The sequence below is a fragment of the Chiloscyllium plagiosum genome, chromosome 16, assembly GCF_004010195.1.
Source record: "Chiloscyllium plagiosum isolate BGI_BamShark_2017 chromosome 16, ASM401019v2, whole genome shotgun sequence".
Classification (NCBI taxonomy): Eukaryota; Metazoa; Chordata; class Chondrichthyes; order Orectolobiformes; family Hemiscylliidae; genus Chiloscyllium; species Chiloscyllium plagiosum.
The window spans coordinates 39060766-39081135 of NC_057725.1; the positions used below are offsets into that span (position 1 = coordinate 39060766).

The 20370-nt window shown below is 42.1% G+C and overlaps 1 protein-coding gene and 1 long non-coding RNA gene across 3 annotated transcripts in view; one reads left to right on the plus strand and one right to left on the minus strand.

Annotated features, from left to right (window-relative positions):
* Positions 1-4692, minus strand: part of tmem9b (TMEM9 domain family, member B) — an 89204-nt gene extending 84512 nt beyond the window's left edge. Inside the window, exon 1 of one of the 2 annotated variants that reach the window (XM_043705866.1) lies at positions 4245-4692. In XM_043705866.1, the coding sequence (XP_043561801.1) occupies positions 4245-4378 (134 nt within the window). In that variant the 5' untranslated portion in view covers positions 4379-4692. The remainder of the gene's footprint in view (positions 1-4244) is intronic. The other variant, XM_043705864.1, reaches the window with a different exon arrangement.
* The window catches only part of LOC122557809, a 74699-nt gene that overhangs the window by 2780 nt on the left and 51549 nt on the right, over positions 1-20370 (plus strand). Inside the window, exon 2 of the long non-coding RNA XR_006313939.1 lies at positions 2638-2764. This is a non-coding gene — a long non-coding RNA (uncharacterized LOC122557809). The remainder of the gene's footprint in view (positions 1-2637; positions 2765-20370) is intronic.

Below are 20370 nucleotides of genomic sequence, written 5' to 3' on the forward strand. Positions count from 1 at the left end.
GAACATCTGCCCCCAATCAGCTTTTGAAAGTTCTTGACTAATACCGTCAAAATTAGCCTTCCTCCGATTTAGAACTTTAACTTTTAGATCTGGTCTCTCCTTTTCCATCACTATTTTAAAACAAATAGAATTATGGTCACTGGCCCCAAAGTGCCCCCCCACTGACACCTCAGTCACCTGCCCTGCCTTATTTCCCAAGAGTAGGTCAAATTTTGCACCTTCTCTAGTAGGTACATCCACATACTGAATCAGAAAATTGTCTTGTACACACTTAAGAAATTCCTCTCCAGCTAAGCCTTGAACACTATGGCAGTCCCAGTCGATGTTTGGAAAGTTAAAATCCGCTCCCATAACTATCCTAGTATTCTTATGGATAGCCGAGATCTCCTTACAAGTTTGTTTCTCAATTTCCCTCTGACTACTGGGGGTCTATAATACAATCCCAATAAGGTTATCATCCCTTTCTTATTTCTCAGTTCCACCCAAATAACTTCCCTGGATGTATTTCCGGGAATATCCTCCCTCAGCACAGCTGTAATGCTATCCCTTATCAAAAATGCCACTCTCCCTCCTCTCATGCCTCCCTTTCTATCCTTCCTGTTGCATTTGTATCCTGGAACATTAAGCTGCCAGTCTTGCCCATCCCTGAGCCATGTTTCTGTAATTGGTATAATATCCTAGTCCCATGTTCCTAACCATGCCCTGAGATCATCTGCCTTCCCTGTTTGGCCCCTTGCATTGAAATAAATGCAGTTTAATTTATTAGTCCTACCTTGTCCCTGCCTGCCCTAACTGTTTGACTCACTTCTGTTCTCAGCTGTACCCATCTCAGGTCGATGTCTTTCCTCACTATCTCCCTGGGTCCCACCCCCCCCACCTTACTAGTTTAAATCCTCTAGCAAATTTCTCTGCCAGTATATTAGTCCCCTTCCAATTTAGGTGCAATCCATCTTTCTTGTACAGGTCACTTCTACCCCAATGATCCAAAAATGTGAATCCGTCTCCCATACAACGGCTCCTCAGCCATGCATTCATCTGCTCTATCCTCCTATTCCTGCCCTCACTAGCTCGTAGCACTGGGAGTAATCCAGATATTACTACCCTTGAGGACCTCCTTTCTAAATTTCTGCCTAACTCTCTGTAATCTCCCTTCAGAATCTTTTCCCTTCCAATGTTGTGGTTCCAATGTGGACAATGACCTCCTGCTGGCCCTCTCCCCCATGAGAATATTCTGCACCCTCCCTGAGACATCCTTGATCCTGTCACCAGGGAACCAACACACCATTCTGCTTATTCTCTGCTGGCCACAGAAACATCTGTCTGTACCTCTGACTACAGAATCCCCTAACACAATTGATCGCTTGGAAACCGATGTACCCCTCGTTGAATTAGAGCCAGTCTCAATACCAGAAACCTGGCTGTTCGTGCTACGTTCCCCTGGGAATCCATCACCCCCTACATTTTCCAAAACAGCATACCTGTTTGAAATGGGTATATCCACAAAAGACTCCTGCACTAGCTGCCTACCTCTCTTACCTTTTCCTGGAGTTAACCCATCTATGAGACTGTATCTGAGACTTTCCCCTCTTCCTATAACTGCCATCCATCACATACTGTTGCTAATTCCTCATCGCTTCTATCGGTCTCTCCAACCGATCTGATAAGATTCGCATCCAACAGCATTTATAGCAGATATAATCCGCAGTAACCCTTAAACTCTCTTTAATCTCCCACATCTGACAAGCAGTACATATCACTGCAAAGGTCATTTTTGCTCCTTCACAATCTACAGACCCAGAAAATAACACCGTCTTATTCCTCTACAAACACTGCCCCAGGTTAAATTAATAGCTATGGCTTATATTTTAAGTTTAGTCAAGAGATGCTAAATTGCCCGTAGTGTTAGGTGAAGAGGTAAATGGGTCTGCGTGGGTTGCTCTTCGGAGTGTTGGTTTGGGCTTGTTGGGCCGAAGGGCCGGTTTCCACACTGTAAGTAATCTAATCTAATCTATTTTCGAGGCAGTGCAGGAAATGGCAATAAAAGTAATGCACAAATAAGAATTTGAGGACAGATTAATTTCAAATCTATTTCTAAACAAATCTTCAAGGATCTTGTTGTACACAACATTGTTCTATATAGCTCATTAGAACTTGATATTGAAATGAACAATTCAGGTTGTTTATATTTTTGTAAAATCTCATGTAAAAATCAATATGACTTTCATCAAAATACTTTCTTCACTTTTTCAAACAAATTTTAAAGAGTATTTTTAGTATAATAATTTTCAAACAAGGGTTCTGTTGTGTAAACATGAAAATATGATCATTTTTTATTCAATTGCTTAAAATCCAAGAGTAGATGGGATGTATACCATTCGGATATTTAACTCCATTTTAAAAGAAATTTTTAATTCCTAGACCTTTGATTACTTATTCATCATAAAAAAATCACAAATCTGAATGTTAAATATTTTTCAGTTTATTGTGGATTTCTTTTTAGAAATATTAGGATTGCTCAAGAGAACAAGCTCTAAAAAGTGTCGACATATTTTTTATTTTAACTTGCATAAACAGGAATAATTCTTCCATTTTTGTATTTTAATACAAAACATTTATTTTCATGTTGTTTCATTCCAGATGTAACTTCATCTTTAAGCAGTCAGAAGTTCAGAATACTTGTCTGAATCTAGAAAACAGGATTGTCAATTTTTCTAATCAGAGATGTTGAGCAGATTGGACTTCTGGGATTCCACCTCTGTAGCCGGTAGGACTTGAACCTGGCTCATGGGTAGGGACACTACAACTGCATATTAAAATATGTTTTGATCTCAAGTGATTTTTTTTTCTGATCATGTTTTCATAAGTATTTGGGAAAACTTTTCATGCCCGATATGGCAGACTTCTTCCAAACTCTCTCTTCTCTGGTGCTTTTTTGCCTTTACACTTGCAGTTTTTCTGTACTCATTTTCTATTTATCATCTCACAAAGATTACAATTTCCTTTCACCTCAATTTATCCATAGAACTCCAAGCTTGTATACTTCTCATTTAAATATTAGACAGAATATTGCAAAAGTATATTTCATCAATATTCCCCCTTTTTAATTCCCAGTCAATTAATTCAGGCTTAATCCCATTCATCCCAGTGAAATTAGCTACTTTTCAGTTGCACCTATTTTATTGTTAGGTTCCCATCCAAAATTAAAGAGAAACAAAATCAATTTCCTTTACATTTTCTACCTTAATCAAAAAGGAGTTTTATGAGGTCTTATGATAATTTACCAGAAAAGTAGAGGAACACACTGTGATATTAAAATCCTACTGTAAACTATACAGAGTAAGTTTTCAACACTCCATCAAATAAACTTGCAAAATTTATCATTTGAGCTATAAAATTCATAAACAAGTCACAGACCAACATTTGTAATTTCCTGTTACTGAATTTGAACTTCACATCTTAAAATCCACCAATTTATGCGATGCTGAAAACCACAACTGTGCCACTGGGTATTATTTTCCAGTCAAACAGGGGGAGGCAATGGCCTAATGTTCTGGGAAGTTGGGTTCAAATCCTGCCATGACAGATGGAAATTGAATTCATTAAATATCTGGAATTAAGAATCTAACAACGACCATGAGTCTATTGCTGATTGTCATGGAAAAGCCCATCTGGTTCACTAATATTCTTTAGCGAAGGAAACTGCCATCCTTACCTGGTCTGAGAGTCCAGACCCACAGCAATGTGGTTGACTCTTAACAATTAAGGATGCTCTCAATAAATGAATTTTTAAAATTCACAAAATTATTTGATTTGATTCTTCAAGAATGATATCCATCTAGAATTTATACATTTAAATCAAGCCTCTTTACATTTTTTTTAAAATTAAGAATAGAAATACATTTTAAAACTTTACTCAGTTTGGACAGTTGTCAACAGTGACATTCTTGATCAGAAGAGTGACCCAGCCGACAAAGTCTGGGTCTAAATAAAGGAAACCGTATTTAGGTTGGGTCGCAATTAGAAAGCAAAGCAAAAGAAAATTGTCACTACCAATTTAAAGAGTATGTACACCACACAGGCTGGCACGTTAGCCAAAACGTGTGGGTTTCGTCACCTGTTCATACTATGTATGAACCCGTGATAACATGGGCCTGAGGCCGCCGACCCTCCGTTGAGCAGCGGTGGATAGTGCTTCCCCTGCTTGGTGCTATCAGCGGTCAGCTCCCTCACTCATCCCTCCGTACCTTATCCTCCTCGCTCCTCGCCAGCACAAGCAGACACAACAGCAACCAGAGAGACAGAAGAACACTACAGCCACAGGCAGCCGCCATCTCACCGCCGAGCACTCCCTTCCCCCGTTGTCAGGGCTCCCTCTCATGGAGACGGTGTTTCCCTGGTAACCGGTGCAGAGCACGCGATCAAGGCTGAGGCCTAGTTTTGCTGAGTGCTTGAGCGAGCAAGACGGAGCAGCACTTCGTCTTCGAGAAGCTGTGCTATGTACTTTTTCTTTTAGTTATTCTTTATTGTAAAGGTGAGACAAAAGAAAGAAAACGTTTCCGCAGTTTTAGTTTAGAGCTGTTTATTTGCGGAGTGTTGGGGTTGTTAGCTTAGCCAAAGCGGCATAAACTCTCAACAATCGGAGACTATTTTCGTTTATGTAATCTATCAGTATCTAAATAATAAATGGGTAGACACGGTCCTATTATCGGTGTCTCATTAACTAAATTGTACAAGGTTTAATAATGTTGTGATTTTTCCAAACAGCAAAGAATGAAATTTAGCAGTGAGACCGATTTACAAATTCATTTAAATGTACTGAGTCTGTTTACTTTTATTTTAACTGAACTCAAGTTCAGTTGAAAGGCCAAGATTGATTATAGTTTTCCTACTTAATGAACCGTAACACATCTACAGAGGTTTGCCATGACAAGTCCAAAAAATGTGTGCCAGTTTGTGTTATCTAATGGGAGCACAATGTGGAGCACAATGCTGCAGCGCAAAGGCAAGCCAACACTTTGAAAACCGAAAGAGACATATGAATTTCAAAATATTAAGTAGGGCACGGCATTTGAAATGAATGTATCAAATGTTGCAGACCTCCCGTTAGATGGAACTCAACTTGGTAATTATTGTCAATTCAAGTGTGTACTGAAAACAGACAATTTCCAAAATTATTATGTACCATTATTAAAGGGCGGTACAGAGAAACAAATGTAAATCTGCAGTACTATTACATATTGGCTGTGAAATAATAAGCAAATTGGTGTGAGCTATGCATGATCCAACACAAGTTAGGAAGAACAAACATTGCAAGAGGTTATTTCGTTAAATATATTGTTTTGTTTAATGTCAAGCTAACTTGTAGCATCTATCCTAGAAGTTAAAACAATGATAAAAAATTTATTAAAAAGGTACAATTTTTGTTAGCTCTGATTCATCTTGGAATTGGTTCCATCCACAAGATTCTTGGTCCAACAAGCCCATATGTCCACATCAAAACTTCAGCTCTTTGAGCTCATTCTGCCATTCAGGATGATCATGGTCTCTATCTCAGTCCATATTCCCACTTTCTCCCTTGATGCCTTTAAAAAAAAATCTTTCTTAATATATTAATTGACTTGGTCTCCACAGCCTTCTGCGGTAGAAAATTCCAGGTTTACTATCTTGTGAGCAAAGAAAATTTTCTTCATTTCAATCCTAATTAGCCTACCCCAAAACTGTGATCCCTGGTTCTCACACCCAATCAGAGAAAATATTCTCCCTGCATCTAGTCTGTACAACCATGTACAATTTTGTACTTTTCAGTCAGATCTTCTAAACTCTATCGAATGCAGGCCAGTCGAACCTTACAGATTATTTACAGTGTGGAAACAGGCCCTTCGGCCCAACAAGTCCACACCAACCTGCCAAAGTGTAACCCACCCAGACCCATTCCCCTTCACCTAACACTATGGGCAATTTAGCATAGCCAATTCACCTAACCTGCACATTTTTGGATTGTGGGAGGAAATCCACGCAGACACGGTGAGAATGTGCAAACTTCACACAGAGAGTCACCTGAAGCAGGAATTGAACTCGGGTCTCTGGTGCTGTGAGACAGCAGTGCTAACCACCGTGCCGTCCACGTTTCTCTTCACACAACAATTCTGCCATTCTTGGTTTCAGAGTCGAAAAACATGGTGCTGGAAAAACACAGCAAGTCAAGGAACAGAAGAGGCAATGTTTCAGATAATAAAGCCTTCATCAGAAACATGGAGTGGGAAGGGGACTGAGAGATAAATGGGGGGGGGAAAGTAGGTTGGAGGTCATTGTGATAGGTCAGTGTGGAGGGTGGAGTGGATAGGTGGGAAGGATTATTGACGGTAGGATAGGTCAAGAGGGCAGTGCCAAGTTGGATGGTTGGATCTGGGATGATGTGGAGGAGTAGGGTATTGGAAACTGGTGAAGTTGATATTGATGCTATGTGGTTGTTGGGTGGCTTTGATATGGCAGTGGAGGAGGCCCAGGACTTGCAAATCTGTGGGGGAATGGGAGTGGGAGGTTGAGTTAAAGTGGTTGGCCACAGGACAGTGGGCCTTCCTTGCTGCCACAAGATGTATATAACCTGCACCCACACCTCTCCCCTCACCTCTGTCCAAGGCCCTAAAGGATCACTTCAAATCCAATGGAGATTTTCTTGCACATCCGCCCATCGTTGCATCCGTTGCTGTTGATGTGGTCTCCTTTACATCGGGGAGACAGAACGCCAACTCGCGGAGTGGTTCAGGGAACATCTCTAATGCACGTACCAAATAGCCCCACCTCCCTGTTGAATCTCTTGCTTCTCGGGTGCTGCCTGACCTGTGCTTTTCCAGCACCACCCTTTTCAACTCTGACTCTCCAGAATCTGTGGTCGTCACTTTCTCCATTCTTGGTTTCAGCCTAGTTAATATTTCTGCACTCCCTTCTATGGTAAGTGTATCTTTTCTTAGGTAGAGAGGCCAAAGCTGTACAAAATACTCCAGGTATAGTCTCACCAAAGTACTGTACAAATCCAGTAAGATAACAATACTTTGTCATATAAATCCTCTTGCAATGAAGGCCAATATGCAATTTGCCTCTCTAATTGTTTGTTGAACCTGCCTATCTTCTTCCAATGGAGAAAGTGAGGTCTGCAGACGCTGGAGATCAAAGCTGAAACTTTATTGCTGGAACAGCACAGCAGGTCAGGCAGCATCTAGGGAACAGAAGATTCGACGTTTCGGGCACATGCCCTTCTTCCTGAAGAAGGGCCTGTGCCCGAAACGTCGAATCTCCTGTTCCCTGGATGCTGCCTGACCTGCTGTGCTGTTCCAGCAATAAAGTTTCAACTAACTTCACATTTACCCATGATGTAAAAATATGCCACATGTTATTCATTCATTCAACTTGTCTAAATCACCTTGAAGTCTCTTTGCATACTCATAACTCTCAATTCTGTTCAGTTTGTGTCATCAGCGAACTTGGAAATCATAAGAGTCATAGAGGTGCACAGCAAGGAAACCGACCTTTCGGTTCAACTCGTCCATGCCGAACAGATATCCCAACCCAATCTAGTCCCACCTGCCAGCATCCGGCCCATATCCCTCCAAACCCTTCCTGTTCATATATCCATCCAGATACCTTTAAATGTTGAAATTGTACTAGCCTCCACCACTTCCTCTGGCAGCTCATTCCACACACGTACCACCCTCTGAGTGAAAAAGTTGCCCCCGAGGTCTCTTTTATATCTTTCCCCTCTCACCCTAAACCTATGCCAACCAGTTCTGGACTCCCTGACCCCAGGGAAAAGACTTTGTCTATTTATCCTATCCATGCCCCTCATGATTTTGTAAACCTCTGTAAGGTCACCCCTCAGCCTCTGACGCTCCATGGAAAACAGCCCCAGCCTATTTAATCTCTCCCTATAGCAACATCCTTCTAAATCTTTTCTGAACCCTTTCAAGTTTCACAACATCTTTCCAATAGGAAGGAGACCAGAATTGCACGCAATATTCCAACAGTGGCCTAACTAATGTCCTGTGCAGCTGCAACATGACCTCCCAACTCCTGTACTCAATACTCTGACCAATAAAGGAAAGCATACCAAATACCTTCCTCACTATCCTACCTTCCTGCAATTCTGCTTTCAAGGAGTTATGAACCAAGGTCTCTTTAAGTGTATAAGTACCATTAAGTGTATAAGTCCTGCTAAGATTTGCTTTCCCAAAAGCAAAAGCACCTCGCATTTATCTGAATTAAACTCCATCTGCCACTTCTCAGCCCATTGGCCCATCTGATCAAGATCCTGTTGTAATCTGAAGTAACCCTCTTCGCTGTCCACTTCACCTCCCAATTTTGGTGTCATCTGCAAACTTACTAACTGTACCCCTTATGTTCGCATCAAAATCATTTATGTAAATGACAATAAGTAGAGGACTCAGCACCGATCCTTGTGGCACTCCACTGGTCACAGGCCTCCAGTTTGAAAAACAACCCTCCACCACCACCCTCTATCTTCTAGCTTTGACCCAGTTCTGTATCCAACTGGCTAGTTCTCCCTGTATTCCGTGAGATCTGACCTTGCTAACCAGTCTCACATGGGGAGCCTTGTCGAACGCCTTACTGAAGTCCATATAGATCACATCTACGGCTCTGCCGTCACCAATCCTCTTCAAAAAACTCAATCAAGTTTGTGAGACATGATTTCCCACATGTACATCCTGTCCCTCAGGATTCCCTCCAACAACCTGCCCACCACCAACGTCAGGCTCACTGTCTATAGTTCCCTGGCTTGTCCTTACCACCCTTCTTAAACAATGGCACCACGTTAAACAACGGAACCTCGCCTGTGACTATCGATAATACAAATATCTCAGCGAGCGGCCCAGCAATTACTTCTCTAGCTTCCCACAGAGTTCTCTGTTAGACCTGATCAGATTTATCCACCTTTATGTGTTTCAAGACATCCAGCACTTCCTCCTCTGTAATCTGGACATTTTGCAAGGTGTCATCATCTATTTCCCTACAGTCTATATCTTCCACATCCTTTTCCACAGTTAATACTGATGCAAGATACTCGTTTAGTATCTCCTCCATTTTCTGCGGCTCCACACAAAGGCCGCCTTGCTGATCTTTGAGGGGGCCCGATTTTCTCCCCTGTTACCCTTTTGTCCTTAACGTATTTGTAAAAACCCTTTGGATTATCCTTAATTCTACTTGCCAAAGCTATCTCATGTCCCCTTTTTGCCCTCCTAATTTCCCTCTTAATTATATTCCTACTGCCTTTATATTCTTCTAAGGATTCACTCAATCTATCCTATCTATACCTTACATATGTGTCCTTCTTTTTCATAACCAAACCCTCAATTTCTTTAGTCATCCAGCATTCCCTATACCTACCAGCCTTTCCTTTCACCCTTACAGGAATATACTTTCTCTGGATTCTCGCTATCTCATTTCTGAAGGCTTCCCATTTTCCAGCCGTACCCTTACCTGCGAACATCTGCTCCCAATCGGCTTTCGAAAGGTCTTGCCTAATACCGTCAAAATTAGCCTTCCTCCAATTTAGAACTTCAACTTTTAGATCTGATTTATCCTTTTCCGTCACTATTTTTAATCTAATAGAATTATGGTCGCTGACCCCAAAGTGCTCCCCCACTGACACCTCAATCACCTACCCTGCATTACGTCCCAAGAGTAGGTCAAGTTTTGCACCTTCACTAGTAGGTACATCCACATACTGAATCAGAAACTTTTCTTGTACACACTTAACAAATTCCGCCTCTCCATCTAAACCCTTAACACTATGGCAGTCCCAGTCTATGTTTGGAAAATTAAAATCCCCTACCATAATCACCCTGTTATTCCTACAGATAGCTGAGATCTCCTTACAAATTTGTTTCTCAATTTCCCTCTGACTATTAGGAGGTCTATAATACAATCCCAATAAGGCGATCATCCCTTTCTTATTTCTCAGTTCCACCCAAATAACTTCCCTTGATGTATTTCCGGGAATATCCTCCCTCAGCACAGCTGTAATGCTATCCTTTATCAAAAACGTCACTACCCCTCCTCTCTTGTCTCCCTTTCTATCCTTCCTGTAGCATTTGTATCGAGGAACATTAAGCTGCCTGTCCTGCCCTTCCCTGAGCCATGTTTCTGTAATGGCTATGATATCCTAGTCCCATTTTCCTAACCATGCTCTGAGTTCATCTGCCTTTCCTGTTAGGTCCCTTGCATTAAAATAAATGCAGTTTAATTTATTAGTCCTACCTTGTCCCTGCCTGCCCTGACTGCTTGACTCACTTCTGTTCTCAACTGTACCAGTCTCAGATTGATATCTTTCCTCACTATCTCCCTGGTTCCCAGCACCCCCCCACCCTTCCTAGTTTAAATCCTCCCAAGCAGCTCCAGCAAATTTCCCTGCAGTGTATTAGTCCCCTTCCAATTTAGGTGCAATCTGTCCTTCTTGTACAGGTCACTTGTACCCCAAAAGAGATTCCAGTGATCCAAAAATGTGAAATCTTGTCCCATACACCAGCTCCTCAGCCATGCAGTCATCTGCTCTATTCTCCTATTCCTGCTCTCCCTAGCTCGTAGCACTGGGAGTAATCCAGATATTACTACTCTTGAGGACTGTAAATTCAGTCATCTACAGTATAAACCTATAGAAAAGGTAAAACTCATCCTCAACACACACTAGCATAAAAATATATTGTGAGGAACGTGGAGATGGAAAAAAGTGTTCATAAATGTAGAGAATTATACATTGGGGTTCAATTGGCAATTTTGGAGTTCTGATGGACTAATGTAATGGACGAGTGGTTGTTCTTCTGGAGATGGTCTTTCTTCAACTACAAAAATCCTTTTACAGAATGGACGCTACAGTACTTGAAGTTCCTTTTGTACTTAAGCTTTCTTTCTGATCCAACTTGCAAAAAAGATGATGTCTGAATGTGGAGAGCTATTGTTACAATTGCATATTTCGGGCTTTTTTGATATTACTGCCCTCTGCAGCAAACAGACATGTTTATGATCATAGCTTTTACAAGGGCCAGTTTGTGATAGCTGACTATTGGCTTACAATGGGGACCATCTATGTTAACAACCCATTGTCAAAATTATCAGTGAAACTGACAGTGGAGTCTTCAGCGAACATTTTTGCTTTATGATAGATTTGGTAGGTTTCCATGTATGTCTGGCAGTTTGTGCAGACAAGATGTTAGTTGCCTAATGGCAAGTGTGAAATTCTGCAGGAGAACTGCCCAGACATGTTTTATGTAATTCATTTCAGAAATATTTCAAAACTGGGCACTCTTGTAAGTCAGATGATTTCTGCAGCCATTTTACAACACAATATCCTGACTCATTTCAAGATCTTCTTCAAATGCAAGTCCCAAGTGTTAGAGTCATAGAGATGTACAGCATGGAAACAGATCCTTCAGTCCAACTCATCTATGTCGAACCAGCTATCCCAATCTAATCTAGTCCCGCTTACCAGCACCCAGCCTGTATCCCTCCAAATCCTTCCTATTCATATATCCATCCAGATGCCTTTTAAATGTTGCAATTGTACCAGCCTCCACCACTTCCTTTGGCAGCCCATTCCACACATGCACCACCCTCTGCATGAAAAAGCTGCCCCTGAGGTCTCTTTTATATCTTTCCCCTCTCAGCCTCAACCTATGCCCTCTAGTTCTGGACTCCCCCTACCCCAGGGAAAAGACTTGGTCTATTTATCCTATCCATGCCACTCATAAACGTTACAAACCTCTATAAGGTCACCCCTCAGCCTCTGATGCTCCAGGGAAAACAGCCCCAGCCTATTTCATCTCTCCCTATATTTCACATCCTGCAACTCTGGCAACATCCTTGTAAATCTTTTCTGAACCCTTTCAAGTTTCATAACATCCTTCTGACAGGAAGGAGACCAGAAATGCACGCAATATTCCAAAAGTGGCCTAATCAATGTCCTGTATAGCCGCAACATGACCTACCAACTCATATACTCCATATTCTGACCAATAAAGGAAAGCATACCAAATGCCTTCTTCATTACCCTCTCTACCTGCAACTCTACTTTCAAGCGGGTATGGTTTCCCATGCACAAAGCCATGTTGACTATCCCTAATCAGTCCTTGCCTTTCCAAATATGTGTCAATCCCATCCGTCAGGATTCCCTCTAACAACCACCACCAACGTCAGGGTCACTGATTGGTAGTTCCCTGGCTTCTCCTTACCACCTTTCTTAAATAGTGGTACCACATTAGCCAACCTCCAATCATCTGGCACCTCACTGTGACTATCAACGATATAAATATTTCAGCAAGGGGCCCAGCAATCACTTCCTTAGCTTCCCACAGAGTTCTAGGGTACAGGTCCTAGGATCTATCCACCTTGATGCGTTTCAAGACATCCAGCACTTCCTCCTCTATAATATGGACATTTTTCAAGATGGCACCATCAATTTCCCTACATTCTATATCTTGCATGTCCTCTTCACAGTAAACACTGACGCAAAATACTCATTTAGTATCGCTCCCATCTCCTGCGGCTCCACACAAAGGCTACCTTGCTGATCTTTGACGGGCCCTATTTTCTCCCTCGTTACCCTTTTGCCTTAATGTGTTTGTAAAACCCCTTTGGATTCTCCTTAACGCAATTTGCCAAAGCTATCTCATGTCCCCTTTTTGCCCTCCTGATTTCCCTCAAATATACTCCACCTATGTTTATACACTTCTAAGGATTCACTCGATCACTGCTGTCTATATCTGACCAATGCTTCCTTCTTTTTCTGAACCAAACCTTCAATTTCTATAGTCATCCAGCATTCCCTATACCTACCAGCCTTTCACCCTAACAGGAATATACTCTCTCTGGACTCTCATGATCTCATTTCTGAAGGCTTGCCATTTTCCAGCTGTCCCTTTACCCCCAATCAGCTTTTGAAAGGTCTTGCCTAATACTGCCAAAACTAGCCTTGCTCCAATTTAGAACTTCAACTTTTAGACCTGGCCTATCTTTTTCCATCACTATTTTAAAACGAATAGAATTATGGTCACTGGTCCCAAAGTGCTCCCCCACTGACACCTCAGTCACCTGCCCTGCCTTATTTCCAAAGAGTGGGTCAAGTTTTGTACCCTCTCTACTAGGTACATCCACATACTGAATCAAAAAATTTCTTGTACACACTTATCAAATTCCTCTCCATCTAAACTCTTAACACTATGGCAGCCCTAGTTTATGTTTGGAAAGTTAAAATCCCCTACCATAACCACCCTATTATTCTTACAGATAACTGAAATCTCCTTACAGATTTGTTTCTCAATTTCCCACTGACTATTAGAGGGTCCATAAAACAATCCTAATAATGTGATCATCCCTTTCTTATTTCTCATTTCTCAGTTCTACGCAAATAACTTCCCTGGATGTATTTCCCCAAATACCCTCCTTAAGTACAGCTGTAATGCTATCTCTTATTAAAAATGCCACTCCCTCTTCTTGCTTGCCTCCCTTTCTATCCTTTCTGTAGCATTTGTATCCTGGAACATTAAGCTGCCAGTCCTGCCCATCCCTGAGTCACGTTTCTGTAATTGCTATGATATCCCATGTTCCTAACCATGCCCAGAGTCCATCTGCCTTCCTTGTTAGGCCTCTTGCATTGAAATAAATGCAAGTTTAATTCATTAGTCCTACCTTGTTCTCTGCTTTGCCCCTGCCCACCATGACTGTTTGACTCACTTCTTTTCTCCACTGTACCAGTCTCCGATTGATCTCTTTCCTCACTATCTCCCTGGATCCACCCCCCAACTTTACTAGTTTAAATCCTCCCCAGCAGTTCTAGCAAATCTCCCTGCCAGTAAATTAGTCCCGTTCCAGTTCAGGTGCAATCCATCCTTCTTGTACAGGTCGCTTCTACCCCAAAAGAGATTCCAATGACCAAAAATGTGAGTCCTTCTCCTCAGCCACATGTTCATCTGCTCTATCCTCTATTCCTACACTCACTAGCTCGCTGCACTGGGAGTAATCCAGATATTACTACGTTCAAGGACCTCCTTTTTAAATTCCTGTCTAACTTTCTATATTCTCCCTTCAGAATCTCATCTTTTTTACTTCCTATGTCGTTGGTTCCAAAGTGTGCAATGACCTCCTGCTGGTCCTTCTCCCCTTTGAGAACATTCTGCACCGTCTCTGAGACATCCTTGATCCTGGCACCAGGGAGGCAACATAACATTCTGATTTTTTTTCACTGCTGGCCTTCCGCCTCATCTTCAACCCCAGGGCAGCAATGTGGATTTCAACAGTTTCCTCATTTCCCCCCCACCCCCACCCTCCCCTAGTTTATCTCTCCACACTTCAGGCTCTCTGCCTTTATTCCTGATGAAGGGCTTTTGTCTGAAATGTCGATTTTGCTGCTCCTCAGATGCTGCCTGAACTGCTGTGCTCTTCCAGCACCACTAATCCAAAATACATTCCCTGAGTGTCCATCACCCCTACATTTTCCAAAACAGCATACTTGTTTGAAATGGGTATAGCCACAGAAGACTCCTACATCAGTTTATTCAGTTAAATATTAATAATCCGGGGACACGGCAAGATGGCGGCGATTCTGTAGAACTGCTGTGGACAGCTTTGCCTAACAGTGAAGGCATACTGGTGTTTTTTTGCCATTCCTGGCCAACTTATGGAGTGGGATTATTAGTTTAATACCTTCCAGAACACATATTTCTTAATATTTGGGAGTGGGAAGGATACCAAAGAGAGAAGAAGTGAGCACTCCTCTGCAGCACCAGGCATACCAGAGACAGCAGCAACAGCAGCCTTTGCTGGACCCCACCCCCCCCCCCCCCCCGCCCCAGGAACCTGACAGACTTACAGGAATTGGCTGCGGCAATGGAGAGACTTATCTTGAAAGCTGGGGCTGCGATTGAGGAGATCCGTGCGGAGATTTGTGCCCAGGTCCAACCTATCGCATCCATGCTGCAGATCCAGGGCCTCAGGGAGCGGCTGGAGGAGGCGGAGGGTCGAATTAAGGCCTTGGAAGCTGCGATGGACTCCTCCTCCAGTTGGATCCAGGTGCTGAAGTGAGAGGTGTGGACCTTGCGAAACCATATCAACGATATCGAAAATCGAGGTCGGAGGATAAATCTCCACATTGTTGGGCTCCCTGAAGGTGAGGAAGGTGAGCAGCCAGTCAGCTTCTTTGAAAGCTGGCTGCTGAAGTTTTTGGGCCTTCCCATCGAGTCTAGCAGGCTGCAGATTGGAAGGGCTTATCAGGTTACAGTGCACAGGTCAGGGCCAGTGCAGTGCCCCTGCTCGGTCCCAGTGCACTTCCAAGCAAAAGGACAAGCAAAAAGTAATAGAAGCCTCTAGATTACTGGGAAATGATCCGAAAGCACTGCTGTACAAGGGTTCAAAAATCATGTTGTTCTAGGCTTTCTTGGCAGCTTTAATTCAAAAGAGGAAGTCCTTCCATTAAGTTAAAAAGCGGCTGAGGAACCTGGGCATCCAATACTCCATGAGGAACCCCACAGTGCTACATTTCAGCCACGACAACTCAGTTTATACATTTGACTCAGCGGATAAAACTAAAAAGTTTGTAGATACTTTAAAATAGACGGACTGGCCTGAAGAATATGGTTAATGTTCGTTCTGTTTTCCTTCTTTCCCCATGTTTTTCCTTCCTTTTTTTATTCCTTTCTTTCTCCCTAATAATTTCTTTGTTGGAATTGGGGAAAAAGAACTTGGAATAAGTGTTCCTTTTTTTTAATAACTGGATTTTATAATGGGAAATTTTGTGAATGTTCTTTGTTGTCTCCCCTTTTTTTGTTTGTTCTGTTTCTCTTTTAGTCACAAGTAGGGGTGACATGAAGCCAGGGATGGGTGGAGTGCTCATTCTGACTTTATCTTTTTTCTGTTGATTTAAGGATCATCCCCTTATTTGTTTTTCTCTGGCCTAAGGTGGGGCACAGTCCGGGTTTGAAGGAGCTGTGAAGTAGGAGATGGGTAGGGTGTGTGCCTCCTATGGGCAGGGGGAAGAGTCTTCCATTAAAGGTTTTATAGTTGGTTTTCTTTGTCGTTTTTTGGTAGTGATAGTTTTTTGTAGTTATGATAGAGTAGTTTTTGTATACATAATTATTTGGCTCCATGAGTCTTTATTTACTCTTGCTGGGCACTTTGTAAGCAGGGATCCCCCTCCTAGGGGTTCAAGGGTCTCTGAAAGGGGATATGGCTAAGTGTCTTATTAAATGGTGCACCTGGAACATCAAGGGAAGTCATTTGCCTACTAAAAGGAAAAAAGTGTTTTCTAAAGAGGGAAAGGGTTGATATCGCTTTGTTGCAGGAAACCCATCTTGATGATGGGGAACACCTGAAGTTACACCAGCGGAGTTATGACCCGAGTATTCTTTTCATCCTTTGCCACTAAAAGTAGGGGAGTGGCAGTACTTATCCAGAAAAATCTTCTGTTCACATTATTAGAGCAGGTGAAAGATGAGCAGGGACGGTTTGTGATACTTAAAGCTCTGATACATGGGGAGGAATATGGCATTTTAAATGTCTACTGTCCTCCACATCCCCTCATATTTTTGATTCTAAGCTGAGTGCCTTTGGAACACAGTACATTATTACAGGGGGGGGGACTTTAATTGTCTTTTGGATCCGACAGTGGACAGGATGCTTAGTGGGCCCCCAACTATTAATTTGCAGGCCAAGCAGGTGGCTGATTTATGCGGGAGTTGGGGTTGATGGATATTTGGAGATGTCTTCACCCTACCAGCAGGGACTTCACCTTTTTTCAAACCACATAAATGTCACACAAGGATTGATCTCTTTCTGGCTCCCTCAGCCCTTCTGGATTCGATTATGGGTTGTAAAATTGGGAATATTGCTATCTCTGATCATACGGCGGTATATTTGGAAGTTAAGGCCAAGAGTGAGGGGCTAGGTTTGCAGCACTGGCAGTTGGACCGTTTGCTCCTGAAGGAGTTTCAGAAATTCTTGATTATCAACTCAGTCACGGCTAGTAGTCCGTCTCTGATATGGGAGACCGCTAAGGCCTTTGCTAGGGGATTAGCTATTTCCTATTCGGCTAGCTGGAAAAGATAGAAGGAGGAACAGCAGCGTCTACTTGAGACATGGTTGAAAGCCGCCGAGGCAGCACATTTTGCACATTTTTTAGTGACGAAGCTACAGCAGATCATGGCCCTTTGGGCTGCCTTGAATTCAATAGTGACACAAAACACAAAGAAAAAACTTGTTTTTGCTAGACAAAGGTTGTTCGAATATGAGGATAGGCCAGGCAAGTACTTAGCGTACCTGACTAGGAAAAAGCATGCTCACCAATCCATTATTGCAATCAGAGACAGCGCCGGGGTCCTTACATACGATGTTAAAAAGATTAATGAGGCTTTTCGGAGTTTGTTTTCTGAATTGTATCAGTCTGATGGTTGCGAGGTCAGGAGGGCTAAAATGGAGACCTTTTATAAGAACCTGGACCTCCCAGGGGTAACCTTGGAACAGGCTTCTTTCCTTAATGCCCCCTTGACAATTCAGGAAATACAGGAGGCAGCTAGGCAACTTCAGAGTGGGAAAGTGCCTGACCCTGATGGTCTCCCTGGTGAGTTTTATAAGGAGTTTATAGGATTCTGTCAGGGCCGATATTGGAGATGTATAATCACTACTATATGCATGAATGCCTACCACCATCTTTGAGAGAAGCTATTATTTCCTTAATTCTTAAGAAGGGGAAGGTTCCTGAGGATTGTGCCTCATACAGGCCCATTTCTCTATTAAATTCAGATTTCAAGATTCTGTCTGAGATCCTGGCGCTGAGATTGGAAAAGGTATTGCCCCATATTGTTAAAGAGGGCCAGACAGTCTTTATAAGGAGCCATAGGTCCTCTAATAAAATGAATGTTCTTCCTCATTTGCTTCATCCCATGCGTATGCTCCCTATAATGTTTCCCAGGTCAATGCTGTGGAAGCTTATGAGATGGTTTGGTTCCTTTGCCTGGTATCATAGGCAGACCCTCATCAAACTTACTAAATCGCAGTTGCCTCAAGGAGGGGGAGGAATTGATTTCTCAGACATCAGGAGTATCAATTGAGTTCCCTGCTGTCCTTTGTCTGCGATTGAGTTTGGATTGTTACCTACCAAATGTGGCTGGATATCAAGGCCACCCAGTCCCTCTTATTAAACTGTAGTTCATGGATAAGATGAGGAGAGTTATGGACCACTGCTGGAACCCCATTGTCATTAGTACAGTCAAAGCGTGGAGGGCAATGCGTCAGAGTGAGAGTTGCTTATCCAAGACTTCGCCACTTACGCCTATAGTTGACATGCCAGGATTCTGACCAGGGTTCAAACTATGGGCAGTGAGAGGAGTTTCTAGTTTGGGAGACTTGTTTGAGGGAGAGGTTATGATGTCTTTTGAGCAACTGAGCTGCAAATACGGGTTATCTAGCAGAGATTGGGATTTCATCCAGAAGAAGGCTACACTTCTCACTAAGCCCTATAAGCCCGATACAGAGAGTTTGTTGCTACATTCCACAAGCACTCTTTCGGTTAGTGCCCTCTATCGCCTGCTGGGTGACAGGGCCTGGCAGGATATTATCTGGTTATGTGAGGTCTGGGAGCAAGAGCTAGGAGTGGAGATCTCTTCTGAAACATGGAAGAACATATGGGAGAGTGCTCGAAAGATCCCAATTTGTAATAGGACATGTGCTACGACATTAAAAGTTCTGCACATTTGGCACCGGACCGTTTGGTGAAGTTTAAAAAAGGGGCCTCTTCAATGTGCCTCAAATGTAAAATAAGTGTTGGTACTCTTACCCATTGCTTCTGGACATGCCACAGGCTCCGTGTTTATTGGAGCACTGTGGCGGGAGAGATAGGGAGGGTATTGAGGACTGAAGTCAAAGTAGACCCGATATCTCTCCTCTTAGGTCGACCGAATTTACCAAATTTACAATGTAACTGTGCATGGGAAGAAACTATTTAATACTCTTGCGTACTGTGCATGGAAGAATATTCTGATGAACTGCGTGTCTGAGAACTGGGTGCTGGGATGGCAGAAATTAATTATGGAGCACATTCCCATGGACCTTTTTACAAACGTGCGCCACACAACAGACTATTTTTATAAGACATGGCAGCCCTATTTGAGTTATTTGGGTATGGATTTGTCAGTTAGCTTAACTAGAACGTTTGTTTAACTGGGATGGTTAGGCTTGTCGAGCCCTGGAGGGGGTCTCCTGAGTTAATATTGGTATATATATACAGTGCTCCCGTTCCTTTGTTTAGGAGCTTTGCGCCGAGCATAACTGTTCTGTATTCTGTTTTTTTTGTTTTATTTTGCTTTTCTTTTTTTTTGTTTTTTTTTGCTTTTCTTCCTTTTTTAGATCTATTAGTTTTTTACTTATCTATTGGTGGTAGGTAGGAAAAGGATAGGTTCACTCTGGTGTAAGAAAATGACAAAAGGAGCAGTTCAAGCCAATATAAGACCGAAATAGATACTTAACTTTCGATATATGGGACAGTATCTGTGCACAATATTAAAGCCAAAATGAAAATATACAGTATGTACCATATTAAAAACTATGAGTAAGGACTGCACATGGAAGTTGAGAAATATAATATTGTGAAATGCTATTCTATATATGGGACAGTATATGTGTACAATATTAAAGCTAAATTGAAAACATATATACTCTGTTAAAAATTATGGATAAGGTCATGATTTGGAGGTGCCGGTGTTGGACTGGTGTGTACAAAGTTACAAATCACACAACACCAGGTTATAGTCCAACAGGTTTAATTGGAAGCACTAGCTTTCGGAGCGCCGCTCCTTCATCAGGTGGTTGTGGAGTGCACAATTGTAAGACACAGAATTTATAGCAAAAGTTTACAGTGTGATATAACTGAAATTAAACATGGAAAAATACCTTGATTGTTTGTGAAGTTTCTCATCTGTTAGAATGACCATGATAGTTTCACTTCTTTCATATGTAAATCACAAAACTTTTTTTAAAAGTTACATTTTCAGGTTAACTGTAATAATTGGTGTCAGCGCAGATAAGATGTTGAGATGCTGAAGGTGTTAGCCCCATGTGTTCCCTGTCTGTGCCATAATGTTTAGATTGATTCTAATCTAAAAAGTGAGTTAACAGAGTCTTATATGGATTCATGCAGTTTTTGAGCAAAGTACAATGTAACTGTGCAAGTACAAATTCACCCCATAAACATATATATATATATATATATATATGTGTGTGGGGTGAATTTGTACTTGCACAGTTACATTGTACTTTGCTCAAAAACTGCATGAATCCATATAAGACTCTGTTAACTCACTTTTTAGATTAGAATCA